This window comes from Acinonyx jubatus, chromosome A2, assembly GCF_027475565.1.
Source record: "Acinonyx jubatus isolate Ajub_Pintada_27869175 chromosome A2, VMU_Ajub_asm_v1.0, whole genome shotgun sequence".
NCBI classification, from domain to species: Eukaryota; Metazoa; Chordata; class Mammalia; order Carnivora; family Felidae; genus Acinonyx; species Acinonyx jubatus.
The window spans coordinates 7531593-7557439 of record NC_069383.1 but is presented as its reverse complement, the minus strand read 5'-3'; the positions used below and the strand labels follow the sequence as shown (position 1 = coordinate 7557439).

Genomic DNA, 25847 nt, shown 5'->3' with positions numbered 1-25847 from the left:
TCATGTAAATGACGACCTGTTTAAAAAATAACAATAAAAACAAGCCAAGTACTGTTTTAAGTATTTTACACATAATAATAAAATTAATCTTCACAACAGCTTATGAAGCACTATGTTATTCTATCAGAGAGAAAAAAACTTAAGGCACAAAATGCTATAGCTAACGTGTATCTAACAATGTATTTACTGGTTCATTTTGCCTAGGAAACATTTACAGTCTGTGAGATTCTGCTGAAGTTGATGGAAAGCAGTGAATCCCTACACGATCCGTCAAGGCGGAATCCCAAAGAGACCGGCCCTAGTGAACGAGGAAGCAAGGGGCGCAGCAGCTGTGGACCCCGCCACTCCACGTGCCACGGGTGGGCAGCCCCGCCTCCCACCGGAGCGAAGCTCACTAGTCAACGTCCCCCGCCTGACGGAGGAGGGACTGATCAGGTTCAAGGTTCATCACTATTACTCAAATCTGAAGATCACAATAAAATAACTCATGTGGTCATGTTCAGAAGCAGCATCCACTTCCTGATTCATTTGCACAAGGAAGGTACGAGAATGCTACGTCTACAAACTGGACGGACCATTTCACTGACTTCCACGTAGAGCTTCCACGCGACCATTCGCTATGGTGACACTTGGATGCAACTCATAATATTCTTAAGAACTGGGCACAACTTTATAAACCAACTGGGTATAGGGATGCCTGGTTCAGTCGGTGGAGCTTGCGACTCTTGATCTCAGGGTCAGGAGTTCAAGCCCCACACAGGGGGTAGAGATTACTTAAAAAATACAATCTTTGGGGCGTCTAGGTGGCTGAGTCGGCCGAGCATCTGACTCTTGATTTCAGCTTAGGTCATGATCCCAGAGTGGTGGGATCGAGCCCCACACTGGGCTCCACTCTGAGCGTGGAGCCTGCTTCAGATTCTCCCTCTCCCCCCAGCTCATATCCTTTCTCTCACTCTAAATAATAATAAAATCTTTAAAAAATAAAAAAATGAGGGGCACCTGGGTAGCTCAGTCGGTTGAGCGACCGACTTCACCTCAGGTCATGATCTCAAGGTTCGTGAGTTCAAGCCCAAATCGGACTTGCTATTGTCGGCCTGTCAGCACAAAGCCTGCTTCAGATCGCGCGCTCTCTCTCTCTCTCTCTCTCTCTGCCCCTCCCCCATTTATGCTCACTCTCTCAAAAAATAAAACATTAAATAATACATATTTTTTTAATTAAAAAATCATTGTAAAGAGAGAGAGAAAGAGGGAACAAGTGGGTATGGGGCAGAGAGAGAGGGCGACAGAGGATCCAAAGCAGGCTTCGCGCTGACAACAGAAAGCCCGATGCAGGGGCTCAAATTCACGAACCATGGGATGGTGAACTGAGCCCAAGTTGCATGCTTAACCGACTGAGCCACCCAGGCGCCTGTCAACTGCAGATATTTTTAAAAGAAACTTATTCAGAGAACCAAAAAAAAACCAAAAAACAAAAAACACTAAACAGACAAAAATACCTACAAACATCTTCTTAGCCCATTTCTTATTCAACAAAATGCGTTCAACCATACGGCAGTACTGCTCTAGGCTCTGAGATGGTTCACGGTCACAGCTTCGCTACAAACAAGTGCTAGGTGAGCCTTTATGGGAACACCACTGATCCATATTCCACATTAGTGGGAGCCGGGTGGCCCAAGTCAAAGACTCCACAGCAACCTTCAAGCAACAAATTGCGAAACAACAGTCCTCCGATCCTAGCATAGTTCTCCATCTTAACCGCCAGGCGAAATGATCAATTCTAGCTGCGATCAAGGACACGGCTTCCCGGCGCTGGACGACGGGACCCACAACAGACCCCAACGAGGGCGCGCGGCGGCCGCACTTACGGTGCAGGAAGCAGTCGTACTTGAAGCACCGCCTGCAGAAGAGCGTGTGGAAAGAGTGCAGGCTCTGCTCCCTCTGCACGGACTTGGCGTTCGGCCCGTCGATGTTCGGGGTGCACTCAGGAGGAAGTGCGCCCGGGAGCTGCTGCTCGGTCAGTTCTTTATACCTGACAGCGACCAGGGAAAAGGGAGGTGAGGGCACGGCCACAACTCCTTCTCTGAAAATAAAGTTTCTGAAAGGTCCCCTATAGCATCTGTGATGTTCATCGTGCCTCGGCCACACACAAGGAAAAGGTCTGACCTAAAACCATCCTTATTTAGATGAAGAGCCAATTAAACATTCTGTCCGGTATATCAAGAATCAAGGCGGTATATCAAGAATCAAGGCGCAGTCAGTTAAGCGTCCGACTCCTGATCTTGGCTCAGGTCATGATCTCAGTTTGTGGGTTCGAGTCCCTCCATTGGGCTCCATACTTGGGATTCTGTCTCTCCTTCTCTCCCTCCTCCCCAACTTGTGTGCTCGCTCTCTCTCTCTCTCTCAAAATAATAAATAAAAAAGAATCAAGTTCAGGGATGGGATTCAGATCATGAAAAATGTTACCACATTAATTAAAATAAACATCAACTACACTGACATTTCTATAAGTGTCCAGAGAAGTTCTCCTCTCCAAGCGCTACCGGAAATCACGTGTGTGTTTACTGGCACCACGGTAAGCGCCGTGCAGGGAAGCACCTCACGTACATGGTGTCGAGAACCCCGCAGCACCATGAACACAGGAAGCGCGGGGGGCCGTCGGCTCCGTGAGTTCTACTTCTGATAAACCAAAACGCTGAGCTACGCACCATACAAGGCAAGACTGCCTCAAAAGAGCAAATCTTACTTTTCCTTTAGTTCTTCTGCTGTGCCCTTATCTGGAAACATTGAAGAAATGGCTTCAAAAATTTTATCGGAAGGAAATTTCCGAGGCGGGCGGCTTTCTTTGTCTGTATCAGGAAATAAGGAAGGGAAAAAAGATGAAAGAAAAGCAAATCTTTCAATCTTGCATTTCCTCCACACAACTACATCTAACAAAGCTAATTTTCTACGAAAATTATCAACTCTGTGTTTCACTTACTTCTGACATGTCACATGTCTGCATGGAGTGCCGGTAGGCTGGACGAACAAAACACTTAAAATCAAATATGGGAAGTTTCAGGTGCACCAGGAGGGAGAAGCCCCAGGGGCTAATCCCAGCTCGGCTACTGACTGGGTCTGTGACCTTCTTGCCTGGTCACCTACCCACTGGGGTCTGATTCTTCTTTGTAAACTCAAGGAGATGAACTACAGGACCGCGGCCCGTCACAAAAACATTTCGCTTCTTTGAAATCGCAGTTTCTCCCCCACGCTCTTCTGTGCTGTTTACCGATGAGTTCTGCCAAGTCTCCGCCGACTATGGACTCTGGATCGGGCTGCTCTGTCTGAGAAGCCGTAACTAGCATAGGGCTCAAAAGCAGGGCTCTCGAGCCATTCAGAGGGGTGACCAGCACAGGGTTCTGGGTTCTGTTTCTTCCTCCAACAGCGTACTAAATAAGCTACTTAAGTGCACTAAGCCCATCTCTTCGACTATAATAGATCTGATGCCAACAGCCACCGCTGGTGCACGTAAAGTGACTGGCACACTACTTGTATGCAACGATCAATATATCAGAATGACGATTCTGATAACTACCCTGCAAAATCCCCCAAACAGTACATTCTTTTGTTAGGCAAAGGAAGTAAAGACACTCAAGTACAGGATGAAACGTTACAAAGGACACTAAGATGCTGTCAGGACTGCACACAAACCTAATGAAGAAACTTACCATCTCTGTTCTCCTCCAGATCTTTCTGTTTTTCTTCTCTTTCATCAGGGTCATCGCCATCATCATCATCATCATCATCATCATTGTACTGACCAAGAGCATTCACCAACTCCACAAAAATTTCATCATTTATAAACCCGCATTCTGAAATTCATCAAGTCAAGTATCAGAAATATACAGAGGAAGGTGGTAATGCCAAGTTGACGCCGTTTCTAACGTGGAAGAAACAGCCAGAGCCTGTTAGCACTGGAACACTGCTGTTCAAATGAGGAGGGAGATCACCTTCAAGGCTGGCCTGAGGCAAAGTCAGGAAGAATTCATCTTCAACACCTGCCATCTTCTCTTTACTCACCCCCCAACCCCCGCCAGAAGTCTCCAGTGCCTGCCACTATAACCTGATGCCCTAGAAACGAACTGTGGCCTCCCTCAGCCTCCTCCCAACACCGCAGCTGACAGCCCTCACTTTCCCCAGAAGAGAAGGGACCGTGACGACGTTACACATGCTACCCTCCTGCCAGACACTGACAGGATCCCCTGGACACCAAACGCAGAAGCTGTGAACACGGGGACAGAAATGCAGGAACTGTGGGAGCTAAGGGGGACATCTTTCTGAGCACAGGGCCTTCTGGAGCCCATGTGTCACGTAAGCAGAGCCCTGGTCTTAATTTTACTGTGAAGGAATCTTAAAATCTACATACACTCAAACCATTCTATCTAATTTACATGTTACTGACATTATAATTTATGAGATAAGCAACTATGCATCATTTTCAAGTTAGCAAAAATGATTCTTCAATTTAAAAGTAGGGAAAACATTACAATTTTTAGGCTGGTAAGCCCAGGCCAATCCAGCAATAAACTTACTTTTAATATTAAAAAAAACCCATGTTCACACCTATGCTTACAAATTCAGAATCTCTCTCAATGCTTTGGCCCCTTTTTCCAAGAGATTAAACACATGCCTCACCTCTATCCCCGTGTACTTTTCCATCATAGTTTTTTATTAGCTCTTCAATGAAAGTCCCATCCTGGTCTAAAACTTCATCCCCCATATAAGGAATGTTATGTAAAACTGTTTCATCTTCCACCTAAAAATAAAAAATATATTTTAAAAGCAGGCTTATCCTAAGTATCAAAATATTTTTTAAATCAACGTAGGGGCAACTGGGTGGCTCAGTAAGTTAAGTGTCCTACTCTTGATCTCAGCTCCTGATCTCGCGGTTCGTGGGTTCAAGCCCCACATCGGGCTCTGCACTGATGGCGCGGAGCCTGCTTGGGATTCTCTCTCTCTGCCCCTCCCCGGCTTGTGCTCATGCTCTCTCTCTCCAAATAAATAAACTTTAAAAATAAAATTAAAAATCAATGTAATGTAAAATACAATTTCTAAAGTAGATGTCTTTACTCAGTTCTCCAGATCTAAACTAACAACGAACTCAAAGCTATAAAAAAAAATAAAAGACCCCTCCCACCAAGAAGCATTATATGAGAAAACAAACTGTTCACAGCGGAAAAATTTTAAGAGAAAATACTCTATTTCCCTAATCTAACAGGTCATCAATCATTAAAACTTACCATTATTTTATGCACCTCAAGAAAGGAAAAAGTGTCGCACACTACGCTGTGACCCATCAATTTTAAGGCAAACCCAGAGTCTTAGAATGGATAAAATAAGGCTTATTAAAACCACTTATAAATAGCTATACAAAGTAAAAAAGGTAAGGATTTCCAAACTTCACTTAATGATCTAGTTATTCGGAGACCTTCAATATAATAAAAATCTGGGGATATAAAATAGATTATCATAAAGGTTATGCCAAAAGGATTTACTCTTATATGTAAAATAAGAACATTCTACAACGACATAAAATATTTTGATACAGAGATAAACAATCTCTGTATAATGCTAATCAAGATCACAGAGGAGTTTCTATAAAGGTCTGGAAGACAACAGGGGGGAAAAAGGCACTAACTTAGCAAGGAAGAACTGATCTGAGAAAAAGTTCAAGCAGAAGGGAGAATTCAAGGACACCAGGGACTGAAAGCAGACGTGTGGGAGGAAGAGAATTTTCAATAAAGAATAAAAAAGACAGTAATTATAAAGGCCAGAGGGTTCTGAAGTCCATATTTAAACAAAGCAGGACGGAGCTGTCTTAAGAAGCCTTTCAAAGGGCGGCGGGGGGCGGGTATTGGTTAAAAACAGAATTTTAGAATGATAGCTCCGATCAACAGAATGGACTGGCTGAGGGGCCAGGAAGAGGTGGCAGCCAGGGAGTGGTGCCGCGGGCTGGGACCAAGACGGAGGGGGAAGAACACACCAGGAAAAGGCCACCAGGCACGTGGACTGTCACGTAGCAGCAGGCAGGAAAAACCAGAAGGGGAAAATCTCAGATAATCCCCAGGTAACAAATTTAGGACAACCGCAGACTTCAGAAAGACAACAGGATCTTAGACAAATAGGGAGAAGGGAAATTGAGAGAGAAAGCACACAGGGGGATAAGAAAAATTAAGATTTAAATTTTAATGTACTGGTCTATCCAGATCCAAACTTACAGACAACTCAAGAGTCCACTTTTCACTAATCCCATTTGCACTAGGAGTATTAGGGGTTTTTTTGGATAAAAGCCACAATTAAGTGACAAATTGCTATTTTGTCTTCCCAACTGTATTCCACGTAACCTTTGCTCCCTCAAACATATCCTAACCACAGGGTCTGCCTAATTTGCCTCGGTCAGTAACCAGCAAACCCATGGGTAACCCTAAATAATTTTGACTTTAAATACTATCTGCTTTCAGAACTTCAGTCTATGAATATCTGAAATCTCCCTTCAGCTCTTGCAATAGGATTCTTAAACTAAATGTTTTTGCAGAGGGCCTTAAACACACAAGTTTAAGCAATTATAGAAAAGTATCTGAACTTCATCTTTAATCTTCCACTATAAAATCTTTAAGTTACTAAAGACGTTAGAAACATCTATTTAAGGGGCGCCTGGGTGGCTCAGTCAGTTAAGCGTCCAACTTCGGCTCAGGTCACGACCTCTCAGTCCGTGAGTTCGAGCCCCGCATCGGGCTCTGTGCTGACTGCTCAGAGCCTGGAGCCTGTTTCAGATTCTGTCTCCCTCTCTCTCTGACCCTCCCCCGTTCATGCTCTGTCTCTCTCTGTCTCAAAAATAAATAAATGTTAAAAAAAAAAAATTTAAAAAAGAAAAAAGAAACATCTATTTAAAAAAGAAAAAAAAAAATCTAAGGGTGCCTGGCTGGCTCGGTTGGTACAGCATGGGACTCTTGATCTCTGGGCATGGGACTCTTGATCTCTCGGTTGTGAGTTCAAGCTCCACCTTGGCTATGGAGCCTACTTTAAAAACAAAAAAATTAGGGGCGCCTGGGTGGCTCAGTCAGTTAAGTGTCTGACTTCGGCTCAAGTCACGATCTCGCGGTCGACGGGTTCAAGCCCCGCATCTGGCTCTGTGCTAACAGCTCAGAGTGTGGAACCTGCTTTGAATTCTGTGTCTCCCTCTCTCTCTACCCCCCTACCCCGCTCACGCTCTGTCTCTCAAAAATAAATGTTAAAAAAAAGAAAATTTAAAAACAAAAAAATTTAAAAACCTAGTAAGCAATTCCTAAAGTAGGCTCACCAAGGACTTGTATCAGTACTTTTCCTTACTATTTTACATATCAAATAAATAATGAAACTGTTGTTTATTTAACAGTCTAAGTGAAGAATTCATACTCAAATTTCTTTTGTTCCATCCTCTTTCATCCTACGTCTATGAAGAATTAAACACCAGCATTTCTTTACAAAAGCTACTGGGCCAGTGTTATCTGTGGAAATATGCTTAAGTTTGTGTTTTATAAGCCCTGAGAATATTTCATACTGTTCAGTATCATTTAATAACACCGCTGCCTAAAACTGTTCTCAATATAAAGTTCTCAATTAACAAAACCTCAAAATCATACTGAAATTACAGAATACTGCCCGACCTTCCCAAGGATAAGAACTATAAGCGTCCATCTTTTAACCGTTTTTAATCCCAGGTATGATTTCTCCTTAACACTTTTCCTTTGGAGAATATTTTAACTAGAAAAGACTAGAAAAACCACAACACCGTGAAGGCTTAAAATATATCTATCCATTAAAAAACACAAAGTGTTCATTTCGATAACTTTTTTTTTTTTACTTGTCATTCTTGATTCACCTCGACAAGAAAATTGTTTTATTGAAAATAAATGATTATCAAATAAGCAGATGATACATGATTTACATACCATAAAATTCTGCTGTAGGGGAGACCAAGAATACATTATGGGTACTGAAGCGACTGCATTCAGAGTCTTTAATGGGATGATTTGTGTTGGAAAATCCAAGTCACTGGTCACTGAACACTAGAACAGAGAAAATAAAATTGACTCATAAGAATAAAAGGACAGCCTTAAACTGCAGCCATATTCTAAAGAGACACTGCCCACTTAAATCATTTTGAAAAGGAAATTCCTTTACCTAAGACAACAAAGTTCCTAAAACCATGAAGGATTCTCTCCTTTTTACTCTTTTACTTAGGGTGACAAAAATGCTTCAGATTTTGCAATTTCCAAAAGCCTCCAACCCTTCCCATACTTACCAACATCAATCAGAATCAAAAACTGTATTTGTTAGCCTCAGGTCAGCTGCTCCTTGCTTTCACTATAAATTTCCTAGCTTGATGCTTAGTTTCTTTTCCATCTCAACCACATGGAATAATAACATATAACACCAAATATGCCTCTTAAAAATCTCACTTAATAAGAATATGGAAACTGTTAGGTTCACCTTTCTTATTTTTATCTTCCCTTAAAAACGAAAACAAAAACAAAAACAAAAACCCCAAGCATCATTTGCTGATACTACCGGACGGAAAACAAATACGAAGGGTAAGAACAGATCTGAATTTCGATCACAACAAAACAGAGTGCTATCAATCCTGCAAAAGTATAATCTCGACATTAATAATAACAGCTAATATTATCAGGCACTTTCTACGTGCGAGGCACTATTTTAAACACATCACATGTCTTATCATATTCTGTCCTCAATACAACACTGTAAGATGGGGACTAATTCTTAGCTCCCATTTTACAGGTGAGAAAAGTCAGGTAAAAATAAGGTAAGCCATACGTTAACTAGATAGGGCTGGAATTTAAACCCAGAAAGAGAGTCTGACTCTGGAGCCTCTGCTCTCTTCCCCACTACACATACTGCCACGATACCATATCTCTATAACGTGTAAGTGCATATACTCTCTTAAAATACCGTATTTCATCCAACCTACGATGACATCAATTTCAAGGCATTCCATTACTTTCTGTATCACTAAGAAAATAATGTTGCCAGTTCAACTGTAACATAATGCTTTCTTATCACAGCAATTCTAAGATGCATTCCAGTTTCAGATGTTAAAATGTTCAAAATTTTGCATCTTTGATTCTATGAAATACGGTAAAAATCTGTGCCCAACTAACCACAGCACCTTCCTTCTATCCTGTCTAGGAATCCACCTTTTCTTAAGGAGCACCATTACCCAATTATCAGGCTTCCAAGAACCTTCTCAAAAATACCCTTGGACATCTACTTGTGATCTACAATCAGTGAAAATCGAGTAAAAAGAAGTAGTAAACAAAACGGAAAATCCTATGTATACACATGTAATTATTAAATGTTTCATTTCTATTTGAGAGGTGTTAAAAATAGCAGGGCTAGATTTGGTGAAATCACAGTGAAATCTCTGGCGCACAGGCCACACCTGGCCCTCAGCATCTCGTCAGGCCAGGGGGATAATGGTGCAATGGTCGGTCACAGTCACTGCAGCACAATAGTTCCTTCCTGGTGGAAGCCGGTTTAGAGATCAGAGTAGTTAGACAGAACTGTGACAGTGATTAATCCATTAATTTGCTTTCCAAACGGCAAAGACAAAGATTGTAACACTAGAAAGCTCACTGCTCAAGTAAATGAGAAGGTAGGGAACAGTTCACTAAAACTCCAGAGCCACAATCTTCTCCTGTTCCGCACTTTGGCCTCTGATACAATTCTCCATCCATCCGTCCAATAATCCAATAATATTAGCAGTTAACATTTATTGAGCACGTACTATGTTGCAGGCACTGTGCTAAGTGCTTTATATATATCTTAACCACTCCTCGTGTCAGCCTTTAGCATCGCCACCTCACAAACGAGGAGACTGAAGTTCAGAGAAGTTCAGTAACTTGCCTAGTCAGAAAGGTTAAGTTACCAAGCCGGGAAGGAAGCCGAAATCTGCCTCCGACACCCAAGAGCTTCCTGGCTGTGCGAGGCTCCCGCCGTGGAGCGGCTCCCAGGGTCAACGAACAAGCACAACTGTGCACTGGGTGCCACACGGGAGGGGCGCCTCTTCCCCCAGGCCCTTCTCTTATTCCTGGTACTACCAAGGCGCCTCTCTTCCTCCTACCTAACTGGGTAAGCTTTGGGGCAAGGAGTGGTTATAATTACTGAATCAAGTACAATACACTGTCCAGTGATCTGAAGTGCACAGTAACTGTAATTTCTTACCAAAAAAAATTAGAGTTTTGAGGTTTTGTTTTACACCTGGGGGAAGTAAATTAACACTGTGACTTTAACTCTCAAGATTAGCCTCCTTTAAAGCTCAGGGGGTGAGGGAGAGCGTGCTGCCTCTCCAACTCTCATGTATCCACCTGCGTTACTCAGCGTCTGAACCCAAGGTCATACTTAAGGTCAGACGACTTAATATTCGATTCTACTACTAGACAGGAGGGACGCTGGCTCTGCCTCATCTGTTTGCTCTAAGGATGCAGAAAATACTCTGAATCTACTGAATGAGGTCCGCTGACGTTTCCCCCTGAACAGAAAGAACTTCGAGAAGCACAAAAGATGGCAAAGGCTGTGGCACTTAGTACCACCTCCAACCCCACGACACTGTCATACCATGACCCCGTCACCTTAATCCTGAGCCCTACAGTCACCAAGGGGCCAGAAATCAGCTCTCTGAGAGCAAAAGCAGCTGAGACAGTGTGGTTTTTACCTCTCTGTCTCGCAATGATACTCAGCACAGTGTCTCAAAAAAGAGTAGGCACTCAAAAAATGTTTCTGAATGAGCAGACTGCATTTGCTAATTTTGCCTAATGGAGATTCGCTCCAATTTCCCTTTAAAGCTAAGGGAGCACCTCCTTAGAAAACTGAAGACCTATACCCACACCTCATGATCTATGTAGTTATGTCTAGAAACCGATCCCATTCCTTAACTATTAACCTTAACTAATAACCATATTCCTTTCATTTATGAAGTAATATTCAAATGCAAAAGCATTTGTTGGTAAAACAAGTTTGGGAATTCTTATTTATTGACTTAACAGAAAAATTACTCAAAAAATTCCAGTTACTTACCAGTAACTTTTTTTTCTTTGAAAATGTATCATCCTTGACAGTTTATGTAATTAAGTCTCATATCACTCAGAATACTGAAAAGGATTTTGACCTCATGGGTCTCCAAAGCATTTTACCTGATCACAGTCAAGGGTCCTGGACTCAGGAACTCACTAGGAGACCTACACATCAACAAATAAAGTTCTCCGATTCTAGTTCCTACTTGAGGATCACACAAGGAAGTTACTATAGATGATTCATCATCAATGGTAAGTAAAGAAGGAAAAAAAAAACTATTGGTTTATCAAGGATGCTACATTTTCAGAGAAACACAGCTTACTGGTAAGTAACTGGGTTCCTCTGAGGATGGATAGACTTACATCAACCAGCTGGTACAATAGGCGACTGTGTGGCTGGACCACTGGGAGCTGGAGAGGGAAGTCAAGCCAAAAATAGTAGTTGTAGGAGGACACAACCAAACTGAGACTCTTGGCAGAAGGCTGGTTCCAAGTAAAAACTGTGTTATGGAAAATCGTAGAGGGAAGAGCAGGTGAATGGCCTGCAGGGAAGGGAAAGAAATTAACACACCCTACTATGTGCCAAGCACTGCGCTAGAGACTTTACCAAAGTTAACTTCTTTAAAATTCACCACTACCCTATGAGGTCGGTATGACTCCCCATTTCACAGTGGGACATCCCAAAGGAAAATTGCCATGGCCATTTGGTCTCTGAACAATCTTTAACATCAGAAGGGTTAAGTCCAACTTCCGGATAGTAGGGGGAAAAAAAATACAGTCAGTTAGCCAAATTAAAAATATTCTTGGATACTGGTTGGTCCATTTAATTCATGCCAGAGACACAATGAACTGTTGATATCGTCTTTCCAAGTAAAAACAATAAGGAACCAACTCACACCTAAGGCGTAGGAAAGAAAGGGTCAACTGCCACCCAAACTAGAGAAAAGCCGAGGAGGATTTCTGACACTGCCTCTATTATTCTTCAAAATCACAGCAGAGAAAAGATAACACACCCAAATTTTAAATTAGCTAGCCCTTCTGGTGAAAATGATAGCGTACACAATTTAATTTCAGACTGTTTTCATGCAAAGGAAGTCCTGAAGACAAAAACTGGAATGAGACAAATACCAAGTGTGGGTCAAGAGAAGTGAGAGAGAAGGGAGTCCCTAACCAGGTCTCGGGAGCGGATCAGGAGAAGGGGGATCCAAGAGACGAGAGGCTCCAGCAGGACAGGGTCAGAAAGAAAAACCGGGAAGAAAAATTCCTGACCAGAGCCTGACACAGACGTATTTAGTATAAGGAGCAAATCGAGGGTGTTGGAGCTAAGAAATCAAAGAGTGGCTCATCCCAGGTCGTACAGTGCTTCCGCTGTTCAGTATGTGATAGAGCCAGCCAACCCGACTGGGGAAAGGACCTCTCTACCTGCAGCACAGGGGTCCTGTGGGAGTTCACTCGAGCATCACAGAAAGATCCTTTGAGGGCCAGTTCCTATGCTTCTTAGAAAACACCACACACACACACACACACACACACACACACACACACACACACAAATGCATTTAACACAGAACACAGAACATTTGGAATGCAACTTCAGGAAATTTCAACTCTTAAAACTCTCCCCTGCATCCTAATTTCAAAAGCCTGATTCTGAATGAAAGCAACCATAAAAATACCACCTTGTTAATCCTATTAAAACCCAATGCACAGGGAAAACCCAATGCAGTCTGGGGCCAGAAGGGAGCTACCGTAAATCATTCCTCATAATCTGCAGTTTTGCTACAAACTCCAGTTTTGCTAATGTAACTGGAAATCAGAAATTGAACAAGTCAATACATAAGTTTTGGTAAAACTACAAAACACACAAAAGGCACAGAAGCAGGTAACTAGAGCCATGCAAACTCAAATACCTAACTCAAGAACAGTCCTATGAGCAAGAAATATCATTTGTCACTGAAAAAATAAAAACAAGCAAAAACTAAGAAATGGAAGACAAAGGTTTATTTAAGTCCCTGGTTTCCATAAGCCGTGGCACCACGATCATTCTGAAGCCTTGCTTCCAGGAGCAGACGTGAGGCTGAACAAGTCAGGGCACCAGAGGCCCGAGTTACGCTGGAGACACCAGACCCGCACTAGGCCGTGGTCTCTGAGGAGAGGCACTAAGTCCTGGCTCAGGTGGAGATCTGCTCTGGGGACCACCACTCGGGTAGGCCAATTCGGTTGATCTTTGCAGGAAAGATTTGTGACTGCTCCTTTACTGTCCACTGACTACTCAGTTAAGTAGTGTTGAAACAACTAGAAAAGCTAAAAGAGAAAAATATTAAAAACCAAATCCCCCACTCATTTTTCATACCAAAGGAAATTCCTAACAGGTTAAGTATCAAAATATACAAGTGAGGGGCATGTGGCTGGCTCAGTCAGTGGAGCATGTGACTCTTGATCTTGGGGTTGTGAGTTCTAGCCCCATGGTGGATACAGAGATTGCTTAAAACTAAAATCTTTAGGGGCACCTGGGTGGCTCAGGTGGTTGAGCGTCCAACTCTTGATTTCAGCTCAGGTCGTGATCTCATGCAAGATCGAGCCCAGCGTCAGGCTCTACACTGACATCACATAGCCTGCTTGGGACTCTCTCTCTCCCTCTCTGCCCACCCCCCACCCCCCCGCTGACACACACACATGCACCCACACTCTCTCTCTCTCTCGACAATAAATAAATTTTTAAAAATATAACATAAAATAAAACAAAATCTTTAGGGACACTGGGTGCCTCAGTCAGTTAAGCCTCTGACTTCAGCTCAGGTCATGATCTCACAGTTTGTGAGTTCGAGCCCGGCATCCAGCTCTGTACTGACAGTATAGAGCCCGCCTGCAATGGTCTCTCTCCCTCTCTCTCTCCACCCCTTCCCACTCTCTCTCTCTCAAAATAAACTTTAAAAAAAAAATTTTTTTTAAATAAATAAAACATAAACATGAAAACTAGAGAGGTAATTTATAATCTTTACTTTCTAAGCCTTTAGAAACACAGAAATCGAAAGAAATTCTAATTTGACTACGTAAACGTTTAAAACTTCTATAAACCGGTATTTGCCTAATAGTATGAATAAAGAATTTCTTCTTCTCTCCCTATAAGGTACATCCTACTATTTTGAAATTCTAAATATGCCCAGTCATCTTTTAAAATGTTCGACAGTCTTGGGGTGCCTGGGTGGCTCAGTTGGTTGAGCATCCGACCCTTGATTTCAGCTCAAGTCATGATCCCGGGGTGGTGGGACTGAGCCCTGAGTCAGGCTCTGCACTGAGCACGGAGGCTCCTTGGGATTCTCTCTCTCCCTCTGCCCTCTCCCCCTCTCAGGCTTTCCCTGTCTAAAATTTAAAAAGGGAGCGATGGGGGCGCCTGGGTGGCGCAGTCGGTTAAGCGTCCGACTTCAGCCAGGTCACGATCTCGCGGTCCGTGAGTTCGAGCCCCGCGTTGGGCTCTGGGCTGACGGCTCGGAGCCTGGAGCCTGTTTCCGATTCTGTGTCTCCCTCTCTCTCTGCCCCTCCCCCGTTCATGCTCTGTCTCTCTCTGTCCCAAAAATAAATAAAACCGTTGAATAAATAAATAAATTAAATAAATAAATAAATAAATAAATAAAAAGGGAGCGCCTGGGTGGCTCAGTCAGTGAAGCGTACAACTCTTGATTTTGGCTCAGGTCGGGTTCATTGCTGAAGGGTGGAGCCTACTTGGGATTCTCTGGCTCACTGCCCCTCCCCACCTCACGCGCCAAGCTCTCAACACATGTGCGTGTGCGCTCTCTCTCAAAATACACTTTAAAAATTTTTTTAAAATAAAAATTGAAAGTGACATTTGCCCACATCTGAGAAAAATTAAAAATAACTAAGGCTTTGGGGTGCCTGGGTGGCTCAGTCGTTTTAAGCATCCAACTTTGATTTCAGCTCAGGTCATGATCTCATGGTTGAGGAGTTCAAGCCCCACATCAGGCTCTCTGCTGCCAGTACAGAGCCTGCTTCGGATCCTCTGTCCCCCCTCTCTCTGCCCCTCCCCTGCTCACACTTTCTCTCTCTCTCTCCCTCTCAAAAACAAACATTTTAAACGTTTTTTAATAAAAAAAAATAAAATAAAACTTTCATAAACCAAAATGCACCAGGAATAACATCAAAATGGGAAGAAGGGAGTGGGAATCTGCAAAACATGATAAATAACTGAATATTTAACAATATACAAAAAGTCCTTAAAAATCCTAAGAAACAGTCCAACCTAATTTTAATAGATCCAACACCCTAGCAGTCACTTCAGAGAAGAAATATAAACAGACAATAGAAACTCAGCCTCACTGAATGAGTAAAGAAAAGCAAGCAAACTGTAATAACGTCTTACCTATCACACTGACAAAGATCCAAAAGACTGGTATTATGCGTTGGGAACAGAGAGGAAGAGACACTACCGTCAACAGCTGGGAAGGTGAAGACGGAAAATCTTTTGGGGAAACAATGTGGTAATGTCTATAAAAATTTAAATACACAGGGTGCCTAGGTGGCTCAGTCGGTTGAGTGTCCCAACTCTTGATATCGGCTCAGGCCATGATCCCAGGGTTGTGGGATTGAGCCCAGCTTTGGGCTCCGCACTGAAAATGGAGCCTGCTTGAGATTCTCTCTCTCCCCCTACCTCTGCCCTTCTCCCCGCCTTGCATTCTAAAATAAAAAAAAATTTTTAACTTAATATGCATATCCTCTTGACTGAGTAATTCTATTTCTAGGAACTTCTACAAAATTACTCAATGATACAAAGATGTACAATGAAGGGTATTCGCTAAAATACTAATTGCAAAAATAAAAACTAAAAAATAAATGTTTATCAATTAAGAATAGGGCAGGGAGCCTGTGTGGTCAGTGAGTTGAGCCTCAAGTCAGGCTCCGTGCCAAACCTGAAGCCTGCTTGGGATCTCTTTCTCTCTCTGCCCCTCCCTGCTCCCACTCTCACTCTCTTTCAAAACTAAATAAACCTTCAAAAAAAAAAAAAAAAAAATAGGGCAATAAATGATGTTATATCCAGTCATCAAACACTGAACACTGCATTCTTAGAGAATGAGGACCTGGACAGAGGATTTAAAGTGACAGCCCAAATGTGGGGGGTGGGAAGATGGGCAAAATGGGTGATGGGGGGAGAGATACAGGCTTCCAATTATGGAAAAAGTCACAGGAATAGAAGGCACAACATAGGGAATATCGTCAATGATACTGACAATAGTATATGGTGACAGATGGGGACTACACTTGTAGTGACCACAGCATGAGGTATAGAGAAGACAAATCACTAGGTTATACACCTGAAACTAATGTAACATATGTCAACTATACTTTAAAACATAGTTTTTTTGTTTCAGTGATGGCCCAAATTGGCAGGCACATTTTATCTGGCCAGTAACCTTTTATTTTTTAAGTAAGCTCCACACCCAACATGGAGCTTGAACTCAGGACCCTGATATTAAGAATCCTGGTTCAGACTGACTGGGCCAGCCAGGCATCCCTGGCCAGAAACCTCTTAAAATAAATAGTGTATTATTTATATATGACAATTATTTATACAAAATTTACATAATTATTTGTATAATGATAATAATAAATATTATTATTAACGTGTTATCATATATAGAGAAAGAGATCAGAAAAAAATCAAAAATCACAGGAGTTGTGCTACAGAAACTTTTGCCGTCTGTTTTATATTATATCCGTGTTATCTGAATTTTCAAGAGTCATTTTGCAATGGCCTTTTAGTTGAAGAGAACAATAAGAAGTTTCATTAACCCAACAGATATTCATGTGACCTGGTATAAAGCTGCCTCAATCGATATAAGGTAGCTGAGAACTCTGCCCAACCCCCCCAAACGGTACTCAAGTGGTATTCTTTTATAAAATCTATTAAAAGAAGATAAAGCAGAATCCTAAGCAGTAAATTTCAGTCAATCCATGTTATCCCAGAAGTTCAAGGTCTAATAAAATCTTATTTCTCTTCTTTCTTCAGAGCAATAAACGATTTTTAACAATGCAAGCTAGACAAGCACTTCTTCTGGCTCAACTGGTTTTTTAAATGGCTGTCAAAATTTGGTCTTGCATTTTGGGAAAAGAACTGGTCTTTGTAGATTTTTGGTCTTGATCTTTGTAGTCAACTAAACAGGTGACAATGTATGTAAAATACCAACTATTTACACAATGTTCTAGCTGAAAACCAGCAAACTAAAAGCAACTTCTGGTTTATTCATTGCACAAAATAAACATTTGACATTTTTGAAAAACTCACTTTTCAAATAAGATAGAGAATCTAAGTTTAAAAAATAAACTCATACATCAAGTGTATGATATATATTTAATTACAGGATATTGATAATGTAAACTCCGACATCTCAAGTGACCTTTTTTTTAAATGTCCTTTTGGAAAAGCATTATAAAACCCATTAGTTTCCTTTCAAAAAAATTAAAAAATAAAAGGAAAGCCTCCTTTATGGTCATTTCAGAAAATGCTCCATCTATTTCAGCCTAAAGAAATCCAGAAAGTATAGAAACCAATTTGACAATAAACTTCATATATTGGAAAAAAAAAAAAAAAAGAAAAGAAAAAGAAAAGAAATCCAGAAAGGAAGCAAAGGCTGAAATGATGTGAGAAGTTAATATGGTGGGAAGGACTGGCAGAGTTAAGGAAGACAGAACTGAACTCTCCAAATAAACACCAACCAGCACTCAAGAGAGGCAAAGAGCAGCAGAAAGCAACTTAGAAACCAGTTCCTTGAGGCAACAAGAAAGGATGGCTATGTTCAGACTGACAGCCATCCATTTATTTCTAAGACATGAGAAAAATGACCCAGCTCGCTACCATATTTGCTCAAATGGCTGAGAACCTAGACCTCCTGGTTCCACAATCTCAACATTTACAAAGGAAAGAAAGCACGTTACTGTATTTAAAGTTGATGGTGTACTGAAGAGGGCTAAATTATGTACTAGGTACACTAGCATATCTTTGTAAATAGTAACTAAATTTCTATTTACAATTAACGGAGGAAAGTGCATTATGAGTCAATAAATAATGCAATCATGTGTTTATGTCTAAAGAGACCACGTTTTTGTCTCCTTCAATAAAAACAGCAAGTCCAAACTGCAAACATATAAAAGAACGTACACTGTTATTTTGATAGAAGCCTCTTCCCCCTCCAAAAAATAATCTGTAAACATTAAATGTTACGTGATGAACGCATAATCATTTCAAATATTACTAGGAAAATCAAAATTGTTAAATTGTTAAAATTGTTTAACTCTTGGGGCACCTGGCACCTGGCTAGCTGGGTTGAGCGGCTGACTTTGGATCAGGTCATGAGCTCGCAGTTCGTGAGTTCAAGCCCCGCCATCTGCTCGCTGCTGTCAGCGCAGAGACAGCTTCAGATCCTCCGTCCCCCTCTGTCTGCCCTGCCCCCGCTGGCGCTCTCAGAAATAAAAAAAATGTTAAAAATTTCTAACTCTTCATAAATGAGGACTATGATGTCTTTCTAATGATGCTGCTTGTGTCAGACATCCTGAAGTAGCTCCACATTTAAATTGACATACAAAATTCTCGCCATTTTCATCAGTAAACATGACACAAAATTCTTACAAGAACATTAAATTCTCCTGAGAATCTGGAAATGCATATTGGCGGGCTATTTTTAAATTACTAAACCAATCCTACCACTTGGCCAGAAGACACGTCATTTGCGCAAGCCTCTTTCAGTCATAATACACACAGATGATAAAAATCTCAACATGAACAATCGATGAGGTAAAGCGCCTTCCGGTTTTTAGCAAGAAATGGACAAATGTTCAAAAGAAATGCACTAATAAGAACTACAAGAGTAGCTCCTAAACCAGTTTCTTCATGAAAACTGGAAAACAGACACGACAAAGATCAGGACTACCGACGCGAAGGCTTACAGGAGATCAAGTTTTTTGACTGAGAAGACAAACTAATGAAAGTCACCTATACAAGCAACTGATTGCATAAACAGCCACATATTACATCAGTAAGGTGCACAACCCTTGGTGTGTATTTCTCTTAGTGACATTTTTCAAATGAAAGCTCCTTCAAAAGATTAACTGAAGGGCAAAGGAGATCAATGTCAAACATACAGCCACTGTCTTCAAGAAGTCAGAACTACTTTTAAAAAGAAAACTAGGGGCGCCTCCTGTGCCAACATTCGACGGGCACTTCCACACAGGCTCTATAACCTCGACGCCGGAAAGTGAGCGGCCGCAAGCGCCTTCGGGACACACACTAAGAAAACGGCACATGGAAGATGTGGCCTCTGAGTGCAACTGCAGAGCCCCTTGATCTGAAGTCGGCGTCGAGGGCGGTCACCCCATCAGGTCACAGCAGCCTGTGTCAGACGGTCTCCGCTAAATTAACCCAGACAAAAACCTGTCGTTTTAAAACTGAACACATCTACTTTACAAACACAGAAGGGACTGAAGTCTAAGACTTGAGTGAAAAACTGAAAATTGTCATTGAATGGTGCTCAGGCCACAAAAGATTTCAACTGAAGACGCAGCACTTGCAAAGGATCAGCTTATAAAAATAAGCAGTTAATTAAAACAATGTTATAACAGCACTTCCCAATGTTGAAGGCCACAGACGTCAGGTGTTTGGAGCAACACTGTAGTCTGAACTTCTGCCAAGCCTACTACTAGGAAAGTCTTTGCAAAACACACTACCTCTTATTTCTCCTCCTGCTTCTGACCTACTTCGGACTCCCAACTTTTAAAGCATATAAAAGAAATTGACGTACAGCTGGGAATGCTCAAACCGAAGAAAGATAAACACGGATATACTCTCATCTAAAAAGTAAGGAGATCAGACAGAGATCATTAAAGTCCTTTTCAGTCCTAAAATTTTATTATTTTTATTGTGAGAACGCCAAAAAGCTTATCACAAACTGTATAAACGTTCAGCTTCCAAATGTCAGCGATGATGGTTTTAAAGGGGGAAGTAAAAGATGAATCATTTGAAGCAGAATCAGCTCTCAAGAGTAGCTCGAAAACTAACAGATTTGACCGGGTCAGAGTTCCAGGCAACAAAAATAGAGTTCCTGAGGCTGGGGGTGATTTTCCTCCTTTCCCATCATCCTATTTTGTGAAAATGGTTTTTCCTCAACCTGCATGGGGCACTAAGTTTAGAAAAGAATTTTGTTCTATTAAAATGCTAACTTCTTCTACAATTTCTCATACAAACTCATATTAAAAAGTTAGATATCTTTACACTCAATAATTTATCTCCATTTGACAAAATTAAAAGCAAAATTCAATCAGTAAGTATTCATTTGAATAATCTGTACTTAAGGTTACATCATGAACAATTCAACTTGGACATAAACAGCGAACTTGACTCCTTTTTTAACGTGTCTGAGCAAAGTGTACTCTTCTAGGCCCACATCAGATCATTAGAGCAAGCAAACTGACTGAAGTCTTCCAAGGCTCAGTGTCCTCATGGGGTGGGGGGTGGGGGGTGGGGTGGGGAGCATAAGATGACCATCACAAACATTAAATGAGGTTCACGTGTGCAGAGTACCCAGCACTGGGTCAGAAATCATTACTGCCATCAACTTTTACTTATAAACAAAAGCTGGACTTTTGGTAGCATTTTGAGATTTGCAATGGGTGGCAAAAAGCATGTACTCCGTGTGTCTACTTCCTCCTCCAGCTAAGATCTATTCCTCTGGGGAGAAGGAACAAGGTTTCTTTTTACTTTACCTCAAAATTTCCAAAAGGTCACCAGACAAAACTTTCACATAATTACTTAGAAGCCCCATCCTTATTCCTTTTGAGAACATTCTGACTAGCATAGAAACGAATTCCTTTCACCCTTAATATATGAATAGAAGTCATTTACCCCTAACACACAGGCCCTGACCTATCCCAGATGGTGCGGAAGGTGTTAGCAGCAAATGATATTTATCTACACAACTGCGAGCCCAGGCTTTAAAGAGGGGTCACCTGGCAAAATGAATAAATGACTAAGAATCATTCCAAGTCATGTGTCACCACCGAGACCACCACACCATGACCCAGTCACTAAGACTGGGCTACTGTGACAGCACCGACAAGTTGCTCTGAAGCCAGCGTGTCACAATCTCAACAGGTCTCACGCGGTAGCAAATTCTTGCTTATTACAGTATTTCATAAATATCATAACCCCACTGAACAGAGCCCACTGTCTAGATGCTTTTTCCATGTCTAGACATTCAGATAAACAATTACCCACTGCACGGTGTAACTTAGTAAACTCCAAAGAGCTTTCTTCCTTCTGTTTTGATGCCCTTTCAAATAGCATTCCACCTCCTATGCCATCTTCTCCTATATAAAACAGGTACTTAAACCAAAATGCTTTGCGTAAAACCCTACTGACTGGGTTCTATAGTTTTTAAGCTTCTGCCATTTTCTTCTCATTTTGCTGCCACTTTGTCTCATGTGTCATTGAATTATAAAATCTGCCATACGTTTATTACCTTCTTTTGAAAATAGGATTAAGATCTACTTTCTTCATTTAGAAAATGCTATATAAAAGGACTTCTGATCTCTCAACACTGAATTTAAAATTCTTAGAGAGCCTTAGAATTTGAACAAAATGTTCCAATAACAAATAACTTTCTTAGTGCGTGAATATGCATGAAAAGGAAACATTTCTTGTAGCATGGCTAATTCACACTAAGGGGCAGAAAGAAAGATAACTACGAGTCAGAAAGCCTTGCTCTAAATAAATAGTGATCTGATGAGGACACTAAAGAGTATTTAGTTTAAAAACTTTTTAAAATCCACAATCCTATAAAAATCTACGAATCTACCTGGTAACAGTGAAAATATATTCTAAACGCTACAGCTCTCTTACAGGAGTAGCTCGTAGTGTTACCTAAGGCAGCCACCAACAGTTAGCTGCACATTAAAAAGAAATAGCAGTGAACAACAGATGGACTTCCAGAAGTGAGTGACTTCCTATCAATAACCAGCCAACATTCCAACAGCAAAAACCAGAATGCACTGATAATCACTCCAGTGCGTGAGTTAACCAACCTCCCTGGTCCCGCGCAATGAGCTCACAGAAGTCAGGATGTGGACAGGCTGTATCCTTCGCTGTTTCCATTCTTGGTTTAAGATTTCCGTTCTTTCCAAAATTTTCTGACGATTGGAACTAAACATACTCTTTAAAAAAATGGAGGAGAGGAGAAGAGAAATTGTTCATTGTTAGAAAATTGGTAGTATCTCCAAAGCAGGTTAAAATCTAGTGATTTCTCAAAAATATCAGGAGCATTCCTGCAAACACATATAGGTTTTACACTAAACTGTAGTTTCCCCACATTCGAGTAACACAAACACACCACACCTATTATTTTGTCAACATGATATAAAAACGAAATCACAATGACTTTAGAAACACAAAACCATGAAACACATTCCTTTGTATGGGGGTCCAGAGTCTACACATGCAATACAAAAGATACACTAAAAAGACAGTGATTTCTAAACAGATTGAACAGCCATTAGATTACAATCTTTCCATTATCATTACGGTGCCTGGTACAATCTTTATGCTAATTAAGACAGATCAAGGCCCTTGGCTTCCAAGCCTTCGTTTATCTTTACTATAAACATGACCTTGGCTGAAAATGGACCCTTTGCAAATTGAAACTTCTCTTTGGGGGGCGGGGAGGGGGAACGACCCTTAACCGTAGGTGCACTGCACAAAAGATAAAGCTGTACCTTAACTTCGTCAGCCCGCCTGAACCTCTTGAGCTGCCGCAGCCGCATGTACTCTGATTTTACACGCTTGCGCCAACAAACCGGTCCCTTCTCAGATTTCTTCCCAGTCTGGCCCATGATTATTCTAAAAGCAATGGTTTCATATTAAAATCACTAATCTAACCAGCCTGAACATGATCACTTGCGTTTCAATCCCCAGCAAACTAACAAACAAAGTAAATAATACATGACACTGTTGATACTTCCAAGAGGGGGGGGTGCTCATTGGTTCTGTAGGGTTAAATGTAAAACATTTCATTCAAAGTTTAAACGTTTACTTAATACAACTTTTAAGAGGCGTTTTGAGTTACAAAGGTTCTCTACTCCCAAAGGACAACCGTCTTACAGAAACGTGATCGACCCCATTACGGAAATAACTCTATTACAGAAATACTCGAACAAGCTGGGTTTTAGTCTATGAGACTTCTGGAGCAAAAAAACAGACACATACTTTAAGTTTTTGATCATTAAATTAGCAGCTACAGGCATAAATGAAGAATGTAACTGAAAAAGAGAAATCTGAAACAGCAAAATATACACACAGCACTCACAGTAGGAAGTACACAGTACATCGTCTGGTGCAAACTCAAGCATTCTCCCCGCACACTTTTAATTAACCAGGCTTCTCACCTTCAGCACAGGGAGAAAAGTCTGTACTTTTGCCCCCTGTGCCACCTCTACTCACACGAGGGATGTCCCGGCCAGCAAACAAAAAATGCAGCAAATGCCGAGTAAATTCTTCCACCTTATCTGTAGTTGTGGGCTCTAGGAAGCAATTATGTTTGCATGTGGGGACAGCCCATCATTCTCCAGATGCCGAAGTCGTAACACAGAGTCCCCATTTTAAGTCTAAACCAGAACATCTGCTTCTCCAAGTATTAAAATCAAACTTGTGAAAAAATTAAATATAAATAAATAGAAAATTATACTTGTATCTTCAAAAGATTAGGACAGTTCTCTGTCAGATGGTGCAAGGTGCAAAGCCGTCACACCAAGGACGTTTGCTTTAGTTTATCTAAGAGCAAAGGAAAGCCAGAATAAATAAAAGGGGAGAGGGAGACTGACATTTTGCAAAGAGCAGCAGACCAGCAGAGAGGAGGTTGGGGGGCTGCAACACGGTCTGGGCACCAGAGGTGAGGGCGGCTTCTGAGACCACACTGGTGAGGAGAGAAAAGGAACAAGAACTACTGAAAACTCGGGGAAGACTGAAGTATAGGAGGGGATGATGCCCCGGATTGAGCAACTGACAACTGAGCAGGGCTTCACTTCCCCGTCGGAGAAAGCCCTCGGGCAAAGAGAAAGCGCCTAAGGAGACAAGATTTGCAGGAAGGCAGGGAGCCCAAAGGTCAGCGGGTAACTTTCTGTCAGAAGAGTCACCCACCGATGACAAAGAAAGCAGATGTGTGGATTTCTCAGACTGAAAGAGGGGCAAGACAAGCGCGTGATAGACTAGATAGGCCAGACCGTGACTACACAAAGACACACAACTTGCCCTTAGGGAACTTAGGTCCCACCCAACAAGGCTGAAAAGAAGAAAACACACTGAGACTTACAGGAAAAAGCAGGGGGGGGGGGGGGGGGGGGCAAGGGGCAACAAAGGTGACAACTCAACCTTCAAAGTTGGGCTGGATTTCAAAAGGCCAAGAGAAATCGGAAGGGACCCTAAGGTATGAGCAGAGGACAGCTAGATACGGGACTCTGAAGACAGGAAGGCCAGCGGGCAGGCCCCATGAGCAAAGATGGTCACCAAACTAGCTGAGGACCCCATATTACAGGCACTGAGGGAATGAGGAGAATAAACAGGCTTCAGAACTTGAGAGAAGTCAGCTGGAGGAGGCCACAGAGATAACATGAAAAGGATAGTTTGACCTCACCTTTGGGCTGCTGACGTAGAGCAAAGATAACAGCCCGAAACCCCGAGAAGACTGAACTCAGGAGGGCGACCCCATCTTTGAGGCAAAGCACACAGTGTGGAAGACAGAAGATGCTGAGGCAGAGCAGAAAGACACCAAAGGCAGGAAGAAACTGGGGCTTTATTTAAGAAATAACTTGGTGGCAATCGTTTGCTTTCCTATCTGCCAGTTAACAGATGAGCTCAGGTAACTCCGTGCAAATCCTTTTCAGACTTACGGCACTTCAAAGGCCTAGGAACTAGAAGGGAAAGCCATCAGATAAAAAGGGATTATGTTGCTTCATTAGCTCATAAACTCATCACAACTACCCCATCTGCTGCCTTGACAAACTCTTGGTCCTTGGAGGTAGCACCCCTGCACCTGAGGAAAGTTCCAGCAGAACATGGCACTTCTGATGTGACGACAGGGACTACCACAGTTCATTTTTTTAAGGTACACATTTTATGTGCTGGTGAAAGGGCATCATTCCATCAATCACCATTTCCTGTTTTCAGACGAGAATCCTCCTTGTTGAATAGTCTGGAATCCCTTCCATGGCATTTCTACCATTAGTAACTTTATCTCTGATAAAGTATGTCACAATAAAACAGCCTCTCTGACCAAAGGTATAAATGTACAAGTTGCAAGATCATCAAGAGAACATTTCAAAATTGATTATGGAACCAACCTCTCTGTAAGATAGCATGTATGCATAAATTTCCACGTTTATAAATTTCACACAGCTCCTCCAAATAAAGAAGTACATCAGTGAAGGCTTTAAGCTATAGGATGGTCTGGTACATACGCCCAATAGAGAAGAAATAGGTAAAATTATGGTAATTCACTTACAGGAGATTATCCAAATACAAGGATCACGACCTCTGAATAACAATCTAAGAAATAAATCTAAAAACGTTTGGACTCTTTGAAAGCACAGGGATAAACAGGCTGGTCCACTAAAAAGTAATAACATTTAAGGCACCATTTATAAGAACGTTTTATATAAAATAAACCCTCTCCCACTATCACAGCATTT

At 41.7% G+C, this 25847-nt stretch overlaps 1 protein-coding gene across 11 annotated transcripts in view; it reads right to left on the bottom strand.

Annotated features, from left to right (window-relative positions):
* The window catches only part of EZH2 (enhancer of zeste 2 polycomb repressive complex 2 subunit), a 64518-nt gene that overhangs the window by 17862 nt on the left and 20809 nt on the right, over positions 1-25847 (bottom strand). For 3 of the 11 annotated variants that reach the window (XM_053217931.1, XM_053217930.1, XM_053217929.1), the window contains exons 2-9: positions 22881-23004; positions 22194-22322; positions 11472-11519; positions 7968-8084; positions 4672-4792; positions 3705-3848; positions 2744-2846; positions 1866-2029 (exon numbers count right to left, since the gene is read on the bottom strand). In XM_053217931.1, coding sequence (XP_053073906.1) covers positions 1866-2029; positions 2744-2846; positions 3705-3848; positions 4672-4792; positions 7968-8084; positions 11472-11519; positions 22194-22322; positions 22881-22997 — 943 coding nt within the window. In that variant the 5' untranslated portion in view covers positions 22998-23004. Of the gene's footprint in view, positions 1-1865; positions 2030-2743; positions 2847-3704; positions 3849-4671; positions 4793-7967; positions 8085-11471; positions 11651-22193; positions 22323-22880; positions 23807-25847 lie in introns of those variants that run through there. The other 8 variants (XM_053217932.1, XM_027075695.2, XM_027075700.2 and 5 more) reach the window with 8 other exon arrangements.